Consider the following 25415-nt stretch of genomic DNA (forward strand, 5'->3'; position numbering starts at 1 on the left):
GGGAACATGAGGTCTGTAAAATCATGAATGGCATGGATAACCTGAATAGGGAATGTTATTTACTCCTTTATACAACACATGAACCAGGGGTCAGCCAATAAAATTAATAGGCAGCAGGTTTAAAACAAACAAAAGGAAGTACTCCTTTACACAACACAGTCAACCTGTGGAACTCATTTCCAGGGGATATTATGCAGGCCAAAAGTATAACTGTGTTCAAAAAATAATTAGATAAATTCATGGAAGATAGGTCCATCTATGGCTATTAGTCAACATGGTCAAGGATGCAATACGGGTGTCTCTAAACCTCTGACTACCATATGTTGGGACTGGACATAGGGGGAGTGGATCACTTGATAATTGCCCTGTTCTTTTCATTCCCTTTGAAACATCTGGCATTGGCCACTGTCCGAAGACAGAATACTGGGCTAGATGGACTATTGGTTTGACCCCCCATGACCATTCTTATATTCTTATGGCAAGTCACAAATCTACCTTTGTACTCCAGAGCAGTCTTCTGTCCAAACTAAAACTTCAGCCTGTTTCTTGGATGTCTCCTCATGGTTGTCTAGCCATCAGCTCAAGCTTAACATGGTTAAAACAGAGCTCCTAATCACTCTTCCTCTCAAGCCCCCTCCTTTCATGATCAACATCTCCACCCTGCATGTCACTCTGGCTCATAAGAAACCTCTCTCTTTGTCCTCACATCCAGGCTCTCTCTAAATACTGCCAATTCTTTCTGCATAATTTCTCTGAGATACAGCCTTTCTTATCCATCCACAAAGCTAAACTGTCATCCACATTATCATCTCACACTCAATTAGTGCAACATCCTTTTCTCTGGCCTTGGGAAATTCAAATTTTACAAATTCTTCCCCCACTCATATCCATTGAGAATGCTGCTGCTGCATACCTCCACTGGTTCCCCCTTTTCTATTGCATCAAACATAAGCTGGATGCCTTCACTTTCATGGCCTATACACACCCAACCGATCATTTCATTCACTATTGAGATGTGAGTTCCTGCCTACAATGGGCCAATGATGCTAACCTTCACACTCCATTTGTTAAAATTTCAAAAAAGCTACTTGATGCTTTCTCCCACATACTTAGGAGGAGCTCCCCGTAAACTTCCACAAAGCTACCTCATTATTCTTTTATAAACTCTCCTGAAATTTCTCCTTTGTCATGATGCCTACAAAAAAACTTTACAGTTAGGCTGCTAGTGCACTGAGACCTCTGCCTATCATTCTGGTCAGTAATAGCTCATTATTTCCTTGTACTCTTCCATCTATGTCTCTATCCATCTGTTGTCTCTCATCTTAGATTGTAAACTCTCTGGGGCATGCACCATCTTTTTGTTCTGTATTTGTACAGCACCTACCACAACAGGGTCCTGATCCATTCCTAGGGCTTCTAGGCACCACAGTAATACAAATAAATGTGAGTAGAACAGAACATAGAAGTCATCACTCCCATAATGAGAGATAATGCTTCCCCTAAAAGAACTAATTAAAGCAAGGGTTCTCAAACTGGGGGTTGTGACTCCTCAGGGAGTCACAAGGTTATTATGTAGAGGGTTGTGCACTGTCTGCCTCCACCCCAAAACCCCGCTTCACCTCCATCATTTATAATAGTGTTAAATATTTAAACAGTGGGTTTTTAGTTTATAAGGGGGGGGGGGTCGCACTCATAGGCTTGCTGTGTGAAAGGGGTCACCAACACAAAAGTTTGAAAACCACTGAATTAAAGTCAATATAAAGTATAAGTTATATCAGACACTGGACACTAACGGATAATATTATAAAAAAGACAACACAGTTATGTCTCATTCATTTCTTAAAAATCTCCATTGCTAAAATATGTTTAATCTACAAACAATGCTATAAAAATATACAGCCTTTGCTGAGGTTTGCATCTGCTGATTTTTTCATTTGGTTTTTACCAGTTCCATTCATTACCAGTATTTCTTTATGTACAATGCATGTATTTCGGTAGAGTAGGTTTCCAGTACTAACTATTTGCATTAAAAACAATGACAAGATGAATTTTTCATTCATGTCTATTGGCTAATATCACTTGCCTAGAAAATATAGCAACGATCATAATTACCATTTTAAACTTGATTTTTGCCACTGTCTTGTGTTTGTTTTTTGAGAAGGGGACAGCATAATACAAAATAAGGACCAGGCTCACTTCTTACATGTAAAAATATTCAGACTGACCATTTATTCACTACTGTTCCTGACCCAGGGTTTTCTTTTATCTTCAGTTAGATTTTAAATAAATGTTTTTGATGTGTAAGCAGAATTCATTTTCCCAGCATATATACTTGTTGAATGGTTCCTAGAAGTAACATCCTGCAATTAATACTTATGATTGGTCATAATATGACTAAGATGGCCTAAGGGAAGTTTGTTTCTCATCTAAAAGATATGAGATCAGCTGCAACAGACTTTGAAGATATGTAAATTATTAAGTCATTTCTGGAATAATGTATTGTGTGAAGAAATATCACATATAGTGATATATCAGATCAGTATTTCTACGATTGTATGGAAAGAAAACCAACAAACCGTATAAACATGACTAAAACATTATTAGGATCAATTTTTTTTAAACCTACAAGCTGTAGAAGCAATTCCATTCTTACAGCAGCATTACCTCAAGGGAACTACTGTTTTCCTGTTAAAGTCACCTGAGTATTTTGTTTAAAAGTTCATGCTTCGTTGCTTAAGTGAGATTACTCCATGTTAGCTTCCGAGTGTAGTGAACCAAATTATAAACCCTCTACATGCATTTCTTCGTTAACCCTTTGGTGCCATTGGAGCCATCCTTTCCAGAATATTTTAATATATTTTGTGTAGCAATTTAGCAATGGAAAATGCAAACCCTGATATCAAGGGACTGACATGCTTCAGAGGAGAGTAAATTCACAGAAACTAGAACAAATGAGGTAATCTCAAAAGGGTTATCATCACTAGGAAAAGATGTTCCATTTTTTCCATCCTTTTTTCGGGGGACAATCTTCAGACTGGATTGTTGTAGTGGTACATACATATAGACAGATTTTTTTTATTTTGAATTTAATTCTTAAATTGTTTAAAATAAATGAAAAGGAGGAACAACTGGGCCACAATCCAGGAAGCTGCTCTTTGTGAGCAGATCTTTGCACTTGGAGATTCATTGGCACCACTGGGACTTAAATGCTTTGAGAAGGCAGCATCTCAGATTATGCTTAAGAGGAACATTAAGATCACAAGCACAGGTTATAGAACATGAGATATACAACAGAGTTTTTCAATGATGAAACTGCATGGTAAGATAGAAGAAGCCCCCCCGTAGCTGCCAGCCCCCCCTCCCGCCCACCCCAGGGCCTTCAGCCCTGGAGTGCCAGGCCCCATGGCCCCAGCACCCCCAGACTCCCCTGAGCACAGGGCAGACAGCCCCAGCACCTCCAGCCCCCAGAGCACTAGGTGCCATGGCCCAACCAGCCCAAGTGCCCAGGGGCCCCCAAGTGCTAAGCAGCCCAAGCCACCCTAGCCCCATCCCTAGCACACTTCCCTGAAAGGAAGCAGCCTGCCTGGGCTGGGGCCAAGAGGGAAGCAGCAAGCAGGAGGGGGCCTTGGGGCAGAGCGTGGTCGGGGCCAGGCGGGGCTGTTTGGGGAGGCTTAGCCTGCCCCAGCCTATGATACACGCTGCCCACGGTAATCATCAAGTGATCCATCACCCATTCCCAGCTTTTGGCAAACAGAAGCCTGGTCTCTTAATATCATGGGCCTCATACAGCTACAACTACATTGCACAGAAAAAACGTGGCAGTTCATGTATATGCAGGACGGGATTAGCACCCTGGAACAATCAGTGAAGGACAAAGCCGAGCTCCTGACCCTTAGATACCTGCGCAAAGGAGACTCTCCAACCACATATTTCACCTCCTCTCCACGTGGAAGGGTGCTATGCCACTGTATAATCTTTTCTGCAGAGGGCAGCTGGAGCTAGGGGTTGACCCCAGTCACATGGTTCACCACAATGCAGAGGGGTGGGGCTATCAGAGGCACACAGAGCCAATCCTGGAGCACAGATCACTATTCAGGTAGCTGTGGGGCTCAGCATGGTTTAGGGGCCACAGAAAGGATAGACTTCCCTCCCTCTTGCCCAAATGTATACAGAGTTAGTTTCTTCCCATGAATCTAGTGAAGGAGGGAAGATCTTGGCCCATGCTCCTTCTGTAACAAGCTAAAAGGAATATTTATTATAATATTCCTGGAATTTTCTTATTTTAAAGAGGCAAATTTATAGCTTTTCTATATTTTAAGTAACCCCCTAGGACCAGATTCTCTGCCCCACTTCAAGCCCCTCTCCAGCACTTGCAGGAGCTCAGTGCAGGACTGAATCTGGCCCTGAACAAAGGTCTACAAAGGTGTAGAGAAAAAAGTCAATGTTCCCCTTATTATTCTAATATAAAAAGCTACTATTTATTGTGGGGTTTTTTACCTGGGCACCTAAACTGACCACCACATACTCCTATGGGCACTGAAATCCTCAATTTGTTGCTGAAGTACTCATTTTAGCTGCCAGTCTGAGTGCAGGATTGTGTGTGACACTCTGGCAGACCAGGTGCGAGCTCATGACAAGGTCCCTGGGACTCAGCTGAGCACTGACAAACATATAGCTGGAACCAGTCTGGTTCACCTGTATGTTACCATTATTAAAACACACGCTAAATTTATAAAAATGTGTTTAGACTTTATGAAACACTTGTAGGATGCTGCATGTATGAATCTCACTTATAATACCTGTACGCCACATTATAAGGTGATAAGTGCTTGCATTGTAATCCTCTGTAATTGTTTGAGTCATCAAACAGGAAAGAAGCTTTAATTAATGTAAAATGCTGGCTTCCTACAGAAGGTGCTAGGTCCTGCCCACCAAGAATGGCCACTGAAACCAAATGAGCCATTCTGAAACAAAGAACAAAGACTTTGTTAACTGCAATCTTCCCCACCCCTCCATGAAGAGGAGACATTAGCATGAACACATCCTATCAGTCTGAGCTCTGTGGAGAAGCAAATAAAAATCCACCAACAAAAAGGAATTGTCTCTCTATACTGCTTGGATTTTGAGAGGGCAATTTTTCTAAGCATAAGAAAGGAACCCCCAGCTATTGAGCCTGGGTCAGCCCTAAAGGACATATACAGTTTGCATATTACAGCAGCTTCTAACACCTTTTTAAACATAAAACTAACTCCTTGTGTGTATGTTTATCTGCTTTAACCTTGTAAAAAACTCATTTCTTTTTCTTAATCTTTAATAAATCTTTAGTAAATTAATCTTAATCTTTAGTAAATCTTTAGTTAATCATAGGATTGGCTACAGGCATTTTCTTTGGTGTAAGATCTAAATTGCAGTTAATCTGGGGTAAGTGACTGGTCCTTTCTAATTAGGAATAATCTGAATAATTGTGATTTTTGGTGTGAGGGACCATCTATCATAAAAGAAAGAGTGCCTGGGTGGCAAGATAGATCAGAATACCCAAGGCAACTGACTGTGACTCCATGGTTAGCCTATTACAGTGCCTGGGGAGTTTACACTTGATACTTGGTTGGCAAAATCTAAGTACAGAACTCCCAACCTGTTTGGAGTTTGTGTCCGGCTTCTTAACAGTCTGCCCTGAGTTTGGTACTCATGCTCTTGAGCCATTCCAGATGGCTTGGCAGCATGCTTTATCCATTATACTGAAGTAAACAACTTTTAACAGGTTACCTGCATACCAGTGCCCCTGTGTAAATAATCTGTACACACTTGGCTGCAACAAAGCATTTTATTGGTTTATCTGATTTTAAAAATTCTGCTACCAAATTACCCACATTCTTTATATGGATAAAAAATGTCTAAGATGTGTACTCTGTTACCTTACTGTACATACAGCACAGCACGCATTTATATAGCATTAGGCTCCTCTGAAATCAAAGCAAGTTCCTAGGATCTAAATTATAAATATTTCAAAAAGTAAAAATGACATCTTTCTAAATCAGGACAGCTTTTAAACTCCATTTGCACAACATGACTTCCAAAGAGTAGTCAACCATCATGCTGTAAGTCAGCCACAGCAACAGGATCACAGATGGCTTTCCAGCCAGTCAAATCACAGGTGTAATCTCTGCAATATTTCAAACAGCTGGCTGCCCATTTAGACCCACTATCTTCAAAATACTATGACTGCTGGTCATCAAGAACAAGAGAGAAAACCCCATTCTATATTGCTTACTATTCCACTGAATAACAGAAAGAATAGTAAAAGTTACTTCATTTGTAGATTTCTTTGGATTTTTCCCCCCACATACTGACAAAAAATTAAAGGAGACCAAAAAGAATAAGAACCTGATTTCATTTCACAAGTTAGTTTTAGAAAATTGCTGGTCTTCCCTATATATTTACATTGCTCCCACCACCATGGTACCTGGTCACCTTGTAAAATTTATATGAGCTTATACAAATGGTCACATACAGACCTAATTTTTTTCTCTCCTCTATCCCACTTCCTAGAATCAATTACATTTCTGGTGGGAACTTAATATAACCCTTATCCTTTTATTTTTCATTCACAACTGAATACTGCCATGGAAGACAACAGCATAACTCCCATTTATTTCAGTGTGAGCACAGTCAGGTCAGAAGCAAAATCTTTGTAATGGCAAGTGCGCATTTGTACACATGAGGTTATAAAAACCTCAGGTAAAATCCTGACCCTATCAGTCAATGGGAGTTTTTCTAGAGGTTATGACTGAATTAGTCTACAGGTGTCAGTCTGTGTAGAAATACACAAGTGAAATAATTGTATTATATCTAGTATACCTGTTCAAAACTTTATTTTTTACCCATTGCTACCTTTTAAGGAGAGAATAAAAACTGTACACACACACATGCAATAATAGCAATAACTAAACACACTGTGATAATAAATGATAGTTTTTTCAGCACACTTCAGCCACTGCATTAGCAGTACTTTAGTTGGATGAGGATTGCAGCCTGCGATCTCCCGGTAAAGAAGTTAGCCAGCCATAAACAAATATACACATGTTGGGGTGTAATTAGTATACACAGTCATATATTTTAACAGGAATTTTTGGCTATCAAACTCAGGTCCGTATACTTAGGGAAGGTCTACACTACGGGGTTAAGTCTACCTAAGTTACGCAACTCCAGCTATGTAAATAACATATTTAACTTATTGCAGTGTTTACACTCTCCCATCAATTTACCTTATGCGTCTCATTCTGGTGGAGTACCAGAGAAGGGAGAGCGATCTGCGGTCGATTTAGCAGGTCTTCACTATTGACCGCAGCATTCATCACAATAAGTGTAGACATACCCTTATTTAAGGGATATCACTGGAATAAGGCTAATAAAGGTAATCATTTCCTGTTGCTACAGTACCTCAACATTTATTTTTGAAGTAGAGGATATTGATCCTTTTACAAAGTTCTGTTCTCTGTTATATTACACCTATTATACCAAATGTCTGATGTAATCATTTTATCTAATAGATGTTGCTGCAGTAGAAAGACAGTTGCTTCTTCTATCAATATTGATTGGTATGTTCTGGTCAGCTTCAACAACAGGCAAAGTGCTTGCTTCAGCCAGCCAGATGAGCTTAACCATGGAAGTGACGGTTATTTATTTATCAACCCGTAATGTGTGCTAACAAATAAGATAACAAAAATTGCAACCAGTGATAATTTACTATTTAACTTTTCTCAGTAAGTGGCAAGCAGATACCTGGATGACCAGTCTAGTACAAGAACTGAAATAAAATAGAACACAATATGGTGGTCTCACTGGCTGGTATACTTTCCATTTGTCATGCTATGAAAGTGGATCTTTCCACAAATTATTCCATTACAGCCATTCCTTTCATCAGGTTTTCTAAATCTACAATTCATTTCCGCACCTAACAGGAACCTAACACGAAACAGACTACCTCCTTTCCAATTCTAAGGATTAATTGCGAACTTTAAAAAAATCTTTAAACACAGCATGTCCATACATATGGTACTTTTTGGCTCAAGGAATCCAGCCTTCCACTCATAAGGAAAGATTCTTGCAATCAAGTCAAGTGATATTCCTGGTAAAGCCTGCTCACTTCATTTGGCCGGAGGGGCAGGAGGAGGAAAGGAGGAAGAGGGAAGACTAATTGGGGCAGCTTTTCCCCTCTGTAACTTCAATTTCCACAGTACAACAAAAATTGCCTGTCTAGAGCACGCCTGCTTCTAACATTTTTTTTAATGAAACCCAGGATTGTGTACAGTACTTGAAAACCTTATTTGGGAAACAGAATTTACCCACTTTACAAATACAAGGTACAATAGGTTTGTCTTTCCCCAACTCTATAAAACCTGTAATATATAGTATAATATCTAATCTAAGAAAAGACCATAAAGTATATAAGATAATAAAAGTAGAATTACACACATGATTTTTATCAAGAAAAAACAATGAAAATTCTGTCTCCAGCCAAAGGAAGAGAAGAAAAGAAGAGGATCTTTTGAGGTCACCAAGGCCCAAAAAGTAAAGTGATTATTTCACTTCTATGTCAGCACAGCTTCTTCATGCAGTGTCCGGCATCCGAGAAGACTATATATTGAGCCCTAAATACAAACAATAATAGAACAGAAATAGGCAGACTCCAGAAGGTCAAGCAGAGGTATTCTAGTTCAATATTTGAGACAGGAAAAAAGTTTCTGAAATCTTAAGAAATAAAGCATAAACTATGATCATCACACTGCATTCTAAATGCTAAGTTTACATTTATATAGGTTCTTTAGTCTCCCAGTCTTGGGAGTTGTGGTGACAGGACTCATGGTAGTACGCTAAAAATAAAATATGAATGACTGTTCAGAGTAGCAATGGTTGATCAAAATTCAGTGTACCTTTCAATAAATACATTTGTATGGATTATCTTTTTACACTTCTTAGGCACAGACTCATTAATAAAATAACTGTAAAATATATAGGCTTTTATGAACATTATATAGGGGGTGGTGGAAACTGATGACAAGGAAGGAAACTTTTGTTAATTCATGATTTGAACACTCAAAATGTTGGTTTCCATGAAATTTATAAGGCCTAACATATTTCTCAGTTTGTATCATAAATTTCAACTTTATTTCAAAATGTTTGGGATTTAATAATTGTGACCATTTTTCTGACCATAGCAACTACCTTTAGAAATTCTGACCTGTGGAAAGAAGTCAGATAGAGAGCAACAGAGATTGTCACAAACACACCTGTAACAAATATACACAAACTGGTACAAGTATATCAGATATATGTATAACTGCATCCAGAAGTGAGCCTCCCAGCTCAGGTCCAGAGACTTGCATTAGCATGGGTTCACCTTCGCATGCTAAAAGCAGTAGTGGAGACTTTGCAGTTCGGGCTAGAGCTTGGACTCTCAAGCCCACTCCACTCCCACCCCTAGACTTGAGAGCCTGAGCTACAATGTCTACATATTTTATTTTTAGCAGGCTAGCATGAGCCCTGTCACCACAACCCTGTGGAGCTGGACTGGGAGGCTCACTCCCAGATGCAGTGTAGACATACCTATAGAGACATGGCAGATCACACAGGGACAGAATGGCCAGGGTTCCATGCACTCTATCTCCAGAAGTATTTGACAAGCAAAATAACCATAAAAAACACACTCATCCAACTCTATATTATGATGATTTCACAAGAGACTCAGCATCTTTACATTTAGCATCTTTGTGCCTTCAAATGATTCCCAAATACTATATTTTTAAAATCACAAAATTAATGTTGAGTTGATTCTGGTGTATGGGAAAGACTCTCAAAAGCATGGAAGTCACAATCAAATTTTATCTAGGCCATGCTGAGGCAATTATCTATCTGAATTTACTGTATAAAGCTCCTAGATGAAACAGAATTTCATCATGTTGTATAATAGTCATATCTCAAAAAGAAAAACAAACAGACTTAATCTCATAGGTTTAGTTATATGTGAATTGACATTGTGTTTAGTGAACATATGACTCAGAAGGTTATAAATGAATTTTTTCTATTACAGGCAGTACAGCTCATGTGTTTGCCTAGTAAAATATTCTTACTTTTATTAAAAATGGTCTTTTTCCATATTTTATCTTTTTCTCGGCAAGTCCAAACAAGGTAATAGTTGTTATTTTCTTAATTACGAATTTGCTCCCATGTAAGCAGTTAAGCTAAATTAGTCACAAGGCACTGGTTTGGCTTCTGCATACCTAAAATTCCATCTATAGTTTGAATTCTACAAGATTCTTCATTTCCTCACCTAATTAGTCATGCATATTTGATGTAAACTGTTAAATAGTTGCTGCAATTTACTGCAATGATCTGATGGTTGTATTTAAACAGTGACTAAAGTTATTCTTTAAGTGTACATTTGAACAGGAGCCCAAAGTGCTTGATAAACTGATATACAAAATGGAATCACAGGCAGCAGAGTGGTGTAGTGGATTAAGCATGGGACTGGGAGTTTGTAGACTAGAAGACTTTGAAACTCATGCTACATGAGCCGCAAACAAGAAAAATCTCCCTGCCTCAGTTTCCCTGTCTGTAAAATGTATATAGTTTTATAATGCTCAATATTTCAAATATGCTATCTACATACTTTTATCACAGAGGTTTTGTTAGAATTTATTAGGAAATGTCTATAAACTGCTTTGACTACAGCCAGAGACAGTGTGGCCTAGTGGACAGTGCCCTGGACTGGGACTTAGGAGGTCTGGTTTGAATTTCAAGCTCAGCCACTGGCCTGCTGAGTGACATTGAGCAAGTTGCTATGCCTCTCTGCCTCAGTTTCCCCATCTGTAAAGCAGAGATAATGATACTGCCCTCCTTTGTAAAGCATTTCAAGAGCTACAAAAAAAAAATTCAATATAAGAGGTAGGTATTGTTATAATTTTATTTAATAATTATTACCCTCCTCAATACTTCACTGAGTATTGAAATGCAGCTACTAACAGTATGCGGGGAAACACAAGCTATGGAGTAGTGCACATCAATATTTCACAGTAGTTCAGGACATGAAATACATAATGCTATTTGTGAAAGTTTCCAGATAAATAGTGTTATGTAAATATTTTCATTAACTTATTTCCTAAGCCTAGTAAAGGTTATATAATTATATAAATTACACATCAACAAGATCTTTTAGATCATTTATTTCAATATTTCCAGGGTTGTCCCTTATAATATATATTTTAGTGTTCTTTCCACTTCAATTTCAGTCTTTTAGAAGGCTTTAGAAGGACCTTAGCAATCAATATGGATGACTTCATGCTGTAACTATAGGAAGTTTCATTTTTCACTTTAGATAGCGTTCCTGAAAATTGCTTAACTGGAATCCAAGTGTCCACACAATGTTTTTTTTTTTTAAGATTTCATTTGCATGCCTAGGTTTATAATCTGCTTCATTAGTCGTAAGTCACTGTAAAATGAGCAGTTTTTAAGTGTGTAAATTAAGCACAACATTTTGAATGTTAATTTAGTTTCTACATTCAGCATTTGGAATCAGAGCAATACTATTTCCACTACTAAACTGAGTCAAACTGTCCCAGCCATTAGTGAACTGAATGTAGTAGTACAAGAAGCTGTGACAGAGAGAGCTATATTAAAATATGTTATATGTCTGCTGTTTTTAAAGTTTGAATTAAAAAAGTATAATGTCAAGTTTACTCATCCCAAAATTTGACCTACCCTTTTTTTTCTTGCCATGCCCGTATAAAACTAATTCCAAGTGTGCGCACTGGAGAAGGCTCCAAAGCAAATGTTCCAACCATATTTTTCCACAATAAATTAAAAATACCAGTAACTCTGGAAGAGAGGAGTGGAAATTTCATTCCCAGTCACCACAGATTGTCAACAAACACATGTAAAGTAAATGTTAGTGTTATAAATCATTCCTTGGCAATGTCTTTTTTAATAAAAATATTACACAAGATATCCCCAAACCTACATTAGGCATCATGGCAAAATAGGCTCCAATTCTGCAGTACACTATGTGTGAGTGGAGCCTATTAATTTCAGTGGTGCTCCACACAGGTTCAGAGTTCTACCCGCACAGAGGTCATCATGATACCTATTGCAGGATCAGGGACTATTTTACCATTAATATGACCTCTTTTTTTTAATTGTGTACACATCAATGAAGTTCTTGGCTTCTAACCACTGAAGATAACCTAGACGCATTTAAAAAAAAAAAAAAAAAGAAAACAAAGCTTTATATTTTTAGATACAGGCTACCCGACATAAATATGCAAGGAAAGCACCATGGCAGAAAGCCACATGTATCACACACACTCAATGAATTTACTTCATATTCGTACTTCAGATTCATTTAATTACCAGAAAAAAATCTGTCATTAGACCTTATTCATTTTAAATTACAGCCTAGTAATTCAGTAATGTCCAAGTTAAGGGCCAAATTTTAGTGATGGTTGAATTCATTTTTCCTAAATTTAAACCGACTCAAACATGGTTTTGAAAATTTGGCTCACCTTATATAGGATTTATGCTCTGCTTAGATGAGATTGAGGGGGGAAAGGCATTTTTTATGTTTTAACATATGCACTGCAGAAAAAGATCTTTGCCTCTAGCAGTCTGAATTACCTCATAGACACCTTTAATAAAAACTTGCAGAAAAGCCTCAGAAAGGGTTTAAAAATCAGAAAAAGTTATAATTCTCTTAGCTGGACAATTATAGAGTGGTGATTGAATCAGGACCCTTTTGGAATGCTTAAAACAGTAATAAGTTTTTAAATTAAAGCTTTAATAAATAGGAATTAACAATAGTTTAAATTTAGAAAATCCAAAATGGCTGACCAAAATTTTAGATACGGGGATGATGTAGCGGAGGATTCCATTTCTAAGAGACACAGGGAGCCATTACCTATGATGTAATAATTTCACTTCCTGTGACACAATGGTAAATTCCACTTCCTGTGGGGAATAACTCTGCAAAATCCCATAGGAGTACATAGAAGCCCCAGAGGAATGTATAGGGATGATGCAATAGGGGAACAGTGTTGCATCATTTCCAGATGATGTAATAGAGATACAATAGTGCATCACTTCCGATGGGGAATATTTCAGCAAAATCCCATAGGAATGTATAGGAGCCCATAGGAATATATGAAACTTCCCATTACGTGTAGGTACATGTGACTGGGCAGGGCCAAATTCACATATGCTAATCTCTGAAAGCTGATGGGCTGAGCCTGAGTGACCAATCAGTATACAAGAGCGACAGCCAAAAGGCTAAATTTGTAGTGGGATTGGGACCTTCAGGAAGAACAAGAAGCTGTGAGATACCTGCAAGGAAGAAGCCACCTCAGAAGCAGCAGCAGTAGAACTCTGCAAAGAAGCAGCTGCTTGTAAAGGAGCAATAAAAGCAGCAGCAGCAGCAATCATGGAATTCCAAGGTTGTCCTGGACAACAGCTGTTCCAGCTACCCAGCCAGCAGCAGGCCACCGCAGCAGCAGCAGCCAAGCGGGCTTCATATCTGCCACCAGAAACCAGTGTTCACCTCAGTGGCAGCTCCTCACCTCAGAAATAGCCAGCAGCTTGCAGGGAGGAAGCCACTGGCTGGAGCAGACAGCACTCTGTTACTGACAGAACAGAAGGACCATTTAATAGATGAATAAGAGGGACACAAAGGGAAGGAGTGTAAGTCTAATCTTCCATTTTACCTTTTTATTCCTAGAATGTGTGGATTTTGTCTGTAAATAAAGCTGGTTCTTTGTGGTCTGAGTGAGATCTTCCCCTACCCATCTAGTAACCGCCTGGCCAGTGCTTACTGGATGATTAGTGTTAAGTGCTTAACTGTTAAATTGTCTAATGTTTAATTATTAAAGTTTAAATATTGAATATATGGTTAATGATAAATGTTAAATAATTATTGTTATACGTTATAGAGTGTTAAGTATATGGTTATATCACGGGGGTCTCAAACTTCATTGCACTGTGACGCCCTTCTGACAAAAAATAGTCTATTGTAGTCTGTATTGCAATTGAAATATTTTTATTACAAGTATTTGCACTGTAAAAATGATAAACAAAATAAATAGTATTTTACAATTCACCTCATACAAGTACTGTAGTACAAACTTTTGTCATGAAAGTGCAACTTACAAATGTAATTTTTTTTTTGTTACATAACTGCTCTCAAAAACAAAACAATGTAAAACTTCAGAGCCTACAAATCCACTCAGTCCTACTTCTTGTTCAGCCAAATCACTAAGACAAACAAGTTTGCTTACATTTATAGGAGATAATGCTGCCCTCTTCTTAATTACAATGTCACCAGAAAGTGAGAACAGGCATTTGCATGGCACTTTTGTAGCCAGCATTGCTAGGTACTTACGTGCCAAAAATGTTGAACATTCTTATGCCCCTTCATGCTTCGGCCACCATTCCATGTTGATGACACTTGTTAAAAAATAATGCATTAAATTTGTGACTGAACTCCTTGGGGGAAAATTGTATGTCCCCTGCTCTGTTTTAGCCACAAATTCTGCCATGTATTTCATGTTATAGCAGTCTCGCATGATGACCCAGCACATGTTGTTCATTTTAAGAACACTTTCACTGCAGATCTGACAGAACACAAAGAAGGTACCAATGTGCGATTTCTAAAGATAGCAACAGCACTTGACCCAAGGTTTAAGAATCTGAAGTGTCTTCCAAAATCTGAGAGAGACAAGGTGTGGAGAATTTAAGACTTTAAGAAGTCTTAAAAGACCATCACTTCAATGCAGAAACTACAGAACCTGAACCACCAACAGAAAATCAACCTTCTGCTGGTGGCATCCAACTCAGATAATGAAAATGAACATGCATTGGGCCACACTGCTTTGGCTTGTTATCAAGCAGAACCCATCATCAGCATGGATGTATGTCCCCTGGGACGGTTGAAGCATGAAGGGACAAATGAATCTTTAGCACATCTGGCATGTTAATATCTTGCGACACCGGCTACAACAGTGCCATGAGAATGCCTGTTCTCACTTTCAGGTGACATTGTAAACTAGAAGTGGCCACCATTATCTCCTGCAAATGTAAACAAACCTGTTTCTCTGAGCAATTGGCTGACCAAGAAGTAGGACTGAGTGGACTTGCAGGGTCTAAATTTTACATTGTTTTATTTTTGAATGCAGGTTTTTTTGTATATAATTCTACATTTGAAAGTTCAGCTTTCATGATAAAGAGATTACACTACAGTACTTGTATTAGATTAATTGAAAATCTGAATCATATAACTGTAGGTGGGGAATCAAGGTGAGTAGGATAAAGAAATTAACCCATTTACTCAATAAAAGAGACTCACGTACCAGAAGTTAATTCTCTAGAATTAATAAACATGTGCCTGCACAATTTCGTTTCACCTGGATACTACATCATACAAGGCTCACCACATCATATTGTTATACTCAGACTTTAAAATAATGATATATTGGCATAAGTCACAAAATTTGGATCTAAACTTCTCCAACGTTTGGAAGGAAGTAGGGAGAGGCCAGCGTCCTAGTTTAACTCAATTTCTAATGAACCCATATAATAAGATTCTCTAAATTAAGTAATGACATATGAAGCCTTTAATAGTTCTACATAAAAAAAATACTGAATCTTCTTAAATTTCACCTCTTTGTTTTCCTCATAGTGACTTTTGAGCATACTATTCTGTGCCTTCTGTACACTTCCCAAGGAAAAAAAAACTCAGTACAGCTGCATGGCTACTATGTGACCTCTTCCACATGGGTGGATATTCTTTCCACCACCAACTAACTGAGGGAACAACCCTGTCAAACAGAAGACAAAAGAGTAATAAGGACACAACTGTATAACCCAGCGTGTAAAAGGCTGGTAACAAGGTTTCGAAAACAGGGCATCTGTGTGACAAAATGAAAGTAATCCATGCAGATGGATCAGACTTTAGAAGGGAACCTTTAAAAGCATAATGACTGCGTAACATTGTTATTCCACTTTGTGCCTGGTTAAACTCACTGACCTTCTATTCAGTCCAATAATTACTAACCAGATACACTACTGTATTTAAAGTAACCTCTAAGATGTGACTTGGGCAGAAGTACGTATACACATGTAGAATCTGCTTCCACACAGTCAGTCAATAAACTGGCCTTAATTTGGAGGCCCTCCATAAAATGTAAGGTGTCTCAAATATGAATAATATACTACTTTAGTCAAAGCATTTAGAAAAATCTGTCAGAAAATGCAGCAGCCCATTCAAGAACCAGAAAAATAAATCCAAAATAATCCTACAAAAGAACAGCGTGCCTTAGAGTAGATTTTTTTATATTTGCTTAAACAATTGGTAGTAAAATTTAGATATTAATTGCCACCTCAGTAGACAGATAGCCATAACAATGTGGTCTATTAAAACAGATGTAAACCTAAGGAATCTAAGGAAATTAGCTTTAGAAGACAAGTTCAGTTGAAGTCTATATACTGTGCATTTTACTTATAAAACTAAACACCTTAAGCTTAAGCCATCCAAGCATATACTATGAGAATGTATTATATCATTGTGTCAGTGATACACACTTTGACATTCCATTTCTATATTACATTAAGACTGAAATGGAATTTTTGTCCTCTAATGGTCTTGAATATTTTCAACAGAGAAACAGTGCCACCTTTTGGCTTGATACATAAGCCTCCATGTTCTAATTCATAAGCCGTTTTTTATAAAGTTGTACTTTAAAGAGAAGTCTGGTTTTTGTGATCTTACTTAAACTTAAATGTGGTAGTTAGACTTTTCCAAAAAAAAGTTACTGTGATATGTGATAAACAGTAAGAAAACAGAAGGTTTTTCCTCCTGAATTAAATATCCATAAAGCAACATGACTTAAAAAAATACTCTTCATATACTCCATTAATCCATGTATTTTTTTACCTACTGTATTCCAGATCTATAATCATCATTGAACTGATCACTCTACTTGATTAGAAATCTGAAATACCTTACCGCACGTCTTTTTCTTGGCAGTTCTTCTAAACATCTATATAATACCACACAGTACTTCACATTTTTCTCCTTTCAAGCAAATAATGAACCCTTTGAAGATTTCTTGTATGGTGAAAATTTACAATAATAATGCATTTGTTGCTCATATGATCAATCTTCTCTATAGCGTTATTGCCAACATGCAAAAATACAGCGTGGCATTACAGATAAAACCTATTACAATGCTGATGGTTCAAGATGTGCATAAATATGAATTGAATGTATTTGAAATTACTTACACTAATGACACAATGTCTCCACGTTGCACTTCATAATTTCTAATACTCCAATGGTTTAAAAGCACTACATCAGATACCTGTCTTTCCCCTGGATTCAAGGAAGGCTAAGGAAAGAGGAAAACAGTTTTAGGTTAAAAGTAAGAAATTCAACATTTCTCCTAAAACGCCTCCTCTCCAGTTTCCTTCCCATTTCCTGGGAGGTCCCAATCCTGATCCCATTAAAGCTAATGAAATTTTTTGGGCCATTGGTTTTATGGGACCAGAATCTGAATCACTGGTGAGAAGAGTATGTTCAGTGGAACTTACTTATATTAGGTGCTGATATAGTTAAATGCCATATATTTATAGTAAAGTACAATGTACATCTTGCAATACAGCACAATATGCAAATTGTAATTCAACTGCAATTCCATACTCTTATTAGGATACAACAGGAATCAAAAAGAAAAGAATTAATTTATTTGAGCATAAGCTTTCATGAGCTACAGCTCACTTCATCGGATACATCGGATGAAGTGAGCTGCAGCTCACAAAAGCTTATGCTCAAATAAATTGGTTAGTCTCTAAGATGCCACAAGTACTCCTTTTCTTTTTGCGAAACAGACTAACACGGCTGTTACTCTGAAACAGGAATTAAGAATGCTTTTAAGAAACTTCTCATGAAGAGCGACACCATTTTTAGAAGAGCCATTCCACCATAGTGTGTATCAAGTATCACTCATGTTGTCCCTGAAATATGTAATGGAGGTCATCTGCTAGCATGCCTTTTTGCTTGACAGATTTAGAGTTCGTGAATGTACTCAGTCAGGTTGGCATCAGTCCAACCAAATACCTGCCTCGAGAGAGCTTTGAGACTGCTAACCTCTTCTTCAAGGACATAATAGACAGTCGCCAACAGAGCTGGTCGAAAAAATGGCATTTCCATCACGTGGAAAATTTTGAAAAAAACCTTTTGTCCTGAATCAGAAGTTAAAAAAAAAAAAAAAAAATTTTAAAAGGCACAGGACAACCAAAATGGAATTTTTCAGCTTCGTCCCAGCTGCTCTGGGAAGCAGGGAGCACCCAGGCTGGCAGGAAACAAGGCTAGTCGGCCTACCTGGTTTCCACTGAAAGTTTTGACAATCATTATGCTACAGCAGAATGTCTTGATTCTATCAAATCAGCATTTTCCAATGGAAGTGTTCCATCAGAAAATATTCAATGAGCTCCAGGTGTCATGTTGTTGTTACAGTGCTAACTGACATGTATCTTGATCTGTGGCAGAAAAGACTTTAGACTTCACCTTACAGTTCTCTGTTCTTTGACATTTATGTGGAGCATTCCACCAACAATGAGCTATTAGCTTCTGGGGCTCTCCAGCTCACATTGGATATATCTATGATGATCACAACAAATGGGCACAATGCATTGAAATGAAGTCCTCACAACACATTGTCTTACAGCTCTCATCAATCTGTCATCACTCAGTGTAGCCTCAGTTTACTTATATTCACAATAATTATTTACAAATTATGTTGCTAAATCTAAAGACTACCTAGAATTTCTGACAAAGAATTCAGCTTCACTGAAGTAATTGTAATGATTCATTATTTTCTCACCCGCCTCTCCTTGACTCTGTTTTCTATTTATAAAGCTGCTTAAAATCAAATGCCATTTTTATTCATTATAAACAGTGTTTCCTCATTCCTCTTTTATTTCCTACCCAGACAGAGGCAGACAAAAATTTATTTCAAATAGGACTTGTGTGATATTAGCTTATGGACATAAGACAAAAATGGATCCACCAAGGTTTTAAAGCAGGTGTAAGTGACATTAACAAGAATGAAGATCATGCATAGACATCAGCATCAGAACAAGGTATAAAACATTTATTTATGATACATTATTTTAGTCGGGTACTAATTACTAAAGATAGTTTCCTTTTTATCTGCAGGTTTAAACTCACAGGGTCAAAACTCCAATGCAGGTCAATGGAATTTGACCTATAACGTTTAGAAATGGCAGGTATAATCATAGTTATTTCACAAAAACTATATGTACAGTAAGCACCAGTTAAGGGAAATCAGCTTATTACAACTATATTTCAGTGGACATCAGAATTTTTTAAATGTTATTTCCTACTTATAATACTTTCCATTTATGCAGCATCTTTCATCAAAGGCTAATATCTACATTTGCATAGCACTTTACTTTGCAAATGATTCACAAACTATATTCAGGCCACTGAAATGCAACCACCTCTGGACGGAGGGTAGCATCCTGCATGATAGTGAGAAGAAAGGATATTGGAGCAATGACAAAAGCACAAACCCCTAATCTAATTGAAAGTGCCATAGAATCTCTGAAGTCTATGTAGAATGCACAGACCCTATTTTTTATTTGTAGGGCCCTTTTAATAGAGGGGCCTCTGAACTTTATTGCGAGTGTTCCAGCTGGGAAGATCCTGTGTGCTGCAATCTAGCCTTAGAGATTACAACTCCCATGATGCCTTAGGCAAAGGCTGAGAGACTTTCTCTTCCAGGGAGTGCGGGGAGAGGAGGCAGTGGGCTCCATTTTGGGGCGGGGGGGAAAGGAGCCAGACTGCTGGTGTGGCGCTCTGTCACAAATTCATAGATATTTAGGTCAGAAGGGACCATTATGATCATCCAGTCTGACCTCCTGCACAACGCAGGCCACAGAATTTCACCCACCACTCCTGCAAAAAACCTCACACCTATAGCTGTGCTACTGAAGTCCTTAAATCATAGTTTAAAGACTTCAAGGAGCAGAGAATCCTCCAGCAAGTGACCCGTGCCCCATGCTACAGAGGAAGGCGAAAAACCTCCAGGGCCTCTTCCAATCCGCCCTGGAGGAAAATTCCTTCCCGACCCCAAATATGGCAATCAGCTAAACCCTAAGCATATGGGCAAGATTCACCAGCCAGATACTACAGAAAATTCTTTCCTGGGTAACTCGGATCCAACCCCATCTAATATCCGATCACAGGCCATTGGGCCTATTTACCATGAATATTTAATTACCAAAACCATGTTGTTATCTCATCTACCATCTCCTCCATAAACTTATCGAGTTTAATCTTAAAGCCAGATAGATCTTTTGCCCCCACTGCTTCCTTTGGAAGGTTATTACGAAACTTCACTCCTCTGATGGTTAGAAACCTTTGTCTAATTTCTAGTCTAAATTTCCTGGTGGCCAGTTTATATCCATTTGTTCTTGTGTCCACATTGGTATTGAGCTTAAATAATTCCTCTCCCTCTCCGGTATTTATCCCTCTGATATATTTATAGAGAGCAATCATATCTCCCCTCAACCTTCTTTTAGTTAGGCTAAACAAGCCAAGCTCCTTGAGTCTCCTTTCATAAGACAAGTTTTCCATTCCTCGGATCATCTTAGTAGCCCTTCTCTGTACCTGTTCCAGTTTGAATTCATCCTTCTTAAACATGGGAGACCAGAACTGCACACAGTATTCCAAGTGAGGTCTCACCAGTGCCTTGTACAACGGTACTAAAACCTCCTTATCCCTACTGGAAATACCTCTCCTGATGCACCCCAAGACCGCATTGGCTTTTTTCACGGCCATATCACATTGGCAGCTCATAGTCATCCTATGATCAACCAATACTCCAAGGTCCTTTTCCTCCTCCGTTACTTCTAATTGATGCGTCCCTAGCTTATAACTAAAATTCTTGTTATTAATCCCTAAATGCATAACCTTACACTTCTCACTATTAAATTTCATCCTATTACTATTACTCCAGTTTACAAGGTCATCCAGATCCTCCTGTAGGATACCCCTGTCCTTCTCTAAATTGGCAATACCTCCCAGCTTTGTATCATCAGCAAACTTTATTAGCACACTCCCACTTTTTGTGCCAAGATTAAATAAGATTGGTCCCAAAACCGATCCTTGAGGAACTCCACTGGTAACCTCCCTCCAGCCTGACAGTTCACCTTTCAGTAGGACCCGTTGTAGTCTCCCCTTTAACCAATTCCTTATCCACCTTTCAATTTTCCTATTGATCCCCATCTTATCCAATTTAACTAATAATTGCCCATGTGGCACGATATCAAATGCCTTACTAATATCTAGGTAAATTAGATCCACTGCGTTTCCTTTGTCTAAAAAATCTGTTACTTTCTCAAAGAAAGAGATCAGGTTGGTTTGGCACGATCTACCTTTTGTAAAACCATGTTGTATTTTGTCCCATTTACCATTGACTTCAATGTCCTTAAATACCTTCTCCTTCAAAATTTTTTCCAAGACCTTGCATACTACAGATGTCAAACTAACAGGCCTATAATTACCCGGATCACGTTTTTTCCCTTTCTTAAAAATAGGAACTATGTTAGCAATTCTCCAATCATACGTTATAACCCCTGATTCATTGAAAATTCTTGCTAATGGGCTTGCAATTTCATGTGCCAATTCTTTTAATATTCTTGGATGAAGATTATCTGGGGCCCCCGATTTAGTCCCATTAAGCTGTTTCAGTTTCGCTTCTACCTCAGATATTGTAATATCTACCTCCATATCCTCATTCCCATTTGTCATGCTACCATTATCCCTAAGATCCTCTTTAGTCTTATTAAAGACTGAGGCAAAGTATTTGTTTAGATATTGGGCCATGCCTAGATTATCCTCGACCTCCACTCCATCCTCAGTGTTTAGCGGTCCCACTTCTTCTTTCTTTGTTTTCTTCTTATTTATATGACTGTAGAACCTTTTACTATTGGTTTTAATTCCCTTTGCAAGGTCCAACTCTACTTGACTTTTAGTCTGTCTCACTTTATTCCTACATGTTCTGATCTCAATAAGGTAGCTTTCCTTGCTGATCCCTCCCATCTTCCACTCCCTGTACACTTTCTGCTTTTTCTTCATCACCTCTCTGAGATGCTTGCTCATCCAGCTTGGTCTACAACTCCTGCCTATGAATTTTTTCCCCTTTCTTGGGATGCAGGCTTCCGATCGCTTCTGCAGCTTTGATTTAAAATAATCCCAGGCCTCCTCTGCCTTTAGATCCACAAGTTCTTCAGTCCAATCCACTTCCCTAACTAATTTCCTTAATTTTTGAAAGTTAGCCCTTTTGAAATCAAAAACCCTAGTTGCAGATTTATTTTTGTTAATCCTTCCGTTCAGTTTGAACTGAATTAGCTCATGATCACTTGAGCCAAGATTATCCCCTACAACCATTTCTTCTATGAGGTCCTCACTACTCACCAAAACCAAATCTAAAATGGCATCCCCTCTAGTCGGTTCAGCAACTACTTGATGAAGGAATCCATCAGCTATCGCATCTAGGAAAATCTGAGCCCTATTATTATTACTAGCACTCGTCCTCCAGTCTATATCTGGGAAGTTAAAGTCTCCCATGATCACACAGTTTCTATTAGTATTTACTTTATTAAAAACATTAAAAAGGGCTCTATCCATATCCAAATTAGATCCTGGCGGTCTATAGCACATCCAAGCACTATCCCAGGGGAGGCTCTAATAGTTTTCTTCCCCAATTTAATTTTTGCCCAGACGGACTCAGTCATATCCATTTCATCGCTTCTTATTTCTTTACATTCTATCTCATCATTGATATACAATGCTACTCCACCACCTTTACCTTTATTTCGGTCTTTTCTAAACAGCACATACCCTTCAATACCTGTAGTCCAGTGATGACTACTATTCCACCATGTTTCTGTTATCCCTATAATATCTGGTTTCACTTCCTACACCAGTAGCTCTAGTTCCTCCATTTTGTTACCTAGGCTCCTCGCATTAGTGTACGAACATCTTAATTTTTGCTGTTTGGCCTCACTCACATTCTGTACCCTATTAGGCACGGTCATTTTACTGCCAGTATAACCTAGTAGACTGGTATCTACACTGCCCTTCCTCCTACCAACGGCTGTAACCTCTCTTACTTCGTTTTCTGTCCTCTCAATGCTAAAATCCGGCGTGGAGATTACCTGGACATCTCCCAACCATCTCCCTCAAATTCCTAGTTTAAAGCTCTCTTAATCAGTTGTGCCAGCCTCCATCCGAGAAGTCTACTTCCTTCCCTACTCAGATGAAGTCCATCCCGAGAGAACTGTCCTCTGTCCATGAATGCCTCCCAGTGGCCATACATCCCAAAGCCCTCCTTATAGCACCACTGCCTAAGCCATCTGTTGATACCCATAATCTTGTCATATCTGTCCATACCAGGAGCTGCTGCAGAAATCCTGCTGGGGCTTTGATCGAGCAAGGAGCTTCAGAGATGGTTTGTGGCTTCACTGGAGCCAGGGGAAAGACTATTGCTGTGCCTGGAGCTGACTGAGGTGAGCCTGCCATGAAGGAGCTGTGAGTAGCCCCTACTCATGTTTGGGAAAGTACTTGCAAGGGAAGGGGCACAGCAGAGAGACTGAGTCTGAAAAGAGCAGAGTGATCTTCCTATCAGACCAGGACCAAGAGCTGCTGACAGTTGGTGGGGCCAACTCCAATCTTCAGAGGGGCTGTGCAGCTTGTTGCCTTGGCTGGGATGATACACAGAACCAACAGAGTGCTGTCTCCAGCTTCAGATCTTCAAGCATGTCCACGCAAGCGTCTAGGACTCTGAAATCCCAGGGAGCTCTACTCCGGGGTGGGGTAAATGGTGACAGTGTAAATGCCAGTTAGATAAGTTTCATTTATTACTCTACACTATATTATTTGATTTTATTCAACTGTCCCCTGTGGATTTAAATTAGTAGTGGCATTTAATCTCAGTCAGTTAAGAAACTCTGTTTCTTTAAGTAGTTAAGTAAAGGTATGTTAACTCTAATATTAGTATATTGGATGTATATTATTTGTAATTGGTATTTTTGACTTAGACCCATGCCACAGATTATTGTTATTAATATTACAAGAATAGGTTTATTCCTGAAGGTTCCCAAGGCACGCCATTGAGTGTGTACAGGGGCCAGCCAGGTGGAGGCACTACCAATTTTAAATTCCTTTAGGAGTAAAGGGACTGCAGTAGAGGGGTGGACAGAGGATTCCCACCTATCCAACATCACCACTGGGATACTCAGGATCTCCTTTAATATCAACAACATCAGGTGCCCAGGCACACAGGTTAGCATTGCCTGTTCCCAAGTAACCCAGGGAGGAAAGCGGTGGGGAGGGCTACATAAAGTTTCATCTAAAAGACTCCCACAAGTGCACTGTCTGGTACTCAACTTATCTACCTAAGGGCTTGTCTATATGGAGACTTAGTGCACAGAAAGCCAGGTTGTAAATCTACAGCACACTAGCCTAAATGTGCACTAACTCACTGTGTGGACCCTGCTGCCATGCACTAAAAGTTCCATAGTGTGCTTTGACATACCGCTGTTTGAAACATTCACACCCTAGCTTGCTGCACACTAAGACTATGTCTAAACCAGAGAGCTTACAATTGCCAGAAGCTGGGAATGGGCAACAGGATGGATCACTTGATGAATACCTGTCCAGTTCATTCCTTCTGGGGCACTTGGCATTGGCCACTGTCAGAAGACAGGATACTGGGCTATATGGACCTTTGGTCTGACCCAGCATGGCCGTTCTTATGGCACAGCTGTACCGATGCAGCTGCGCTGCTGTAAGATCTCTTGTGTAACTGCTCTATGCCGACGGGAGGGAGCTCTCCTGTCAACATAATTAAACCACCCACAACGAGCAGCAGTATTTACGTCGGTGGGAGACGCGTCACTTATGTCACTCGGGGGGGAAGGGGGAGTCACACCCCTGAGTGACATATACTTTGCCAACATAAATGGTCAGCATGTAGACATAGCCTAAATCTTTGTGTGAAGAAACCCAGTAAGGGTGGAGGGTGGGTTCGATGCAGTTGGAATTTGTGCCTCTGGCTCCAAGAGTAGATGCATTTCACACCTTATGCTTACACAGCTTTCAAAATACGAAGTCAGCATTCATCAAAACTCACAACCCCTGGTCCCTGTGAGATAAGTGAGTATTATCTTCATTTTAAAGATGGAGATTTTAAGGCATGGAAAAGTAAGCTGATCTACCCAAGGACAAACAGCAAGTCAGTGACACACAAGTTACAGCCTGGCAGTTGCCTCCCAGCCTTCTGTTCTAA

At 39.0% G+C, this 25415-nt stretch overlaps 1 protein-coding gene across 8 annotated transcripts in view; it reads right to left on the minus strand.

Annotated features, from left to right (window-relative positions):
- Window positions 1–25415, minus strand: part of IMMP2L (inner mitochondrial membrane peptidase subunit 2) — an 837008-nt gene that overhangs the window by 772579 nt on the left and 39014 nt on the right. For all 8 annotated transcript variants that reach the window (XR_013344854.1, XM_077807792.1, XM_077807793.1 and 5 more), the window contains exon 3: window positions 17323–17426. Coding sequence is in view for 7 of the 8 variants with exons in the window: in XM_077807792.1 (XP_077663918.1) it covers window positions 17323–17426 (104 nt within the window). In the remaining variant the exon portion in view is untranslated. The remainder of the gene's footprint in view (window positions 1–17322; window positions 17427–25415) is intronic.

The sequence above is a fragment of the Eretmochelys imbricata genome, chromosome 1, assembly GCF_965152235.1.
Source record: "Eretmochelys imbricata isolate rEreImb1 chromosome 1, rEreImb1.hap1, whole genome shotgun sequence".
Classification (NCBI taxonomy): domain Eukaryota; kingdom Metazoa; phylum Chordata; order Testudines; family Cheloniidae; genus Eretmochelys; species Eretmochelys imbricata.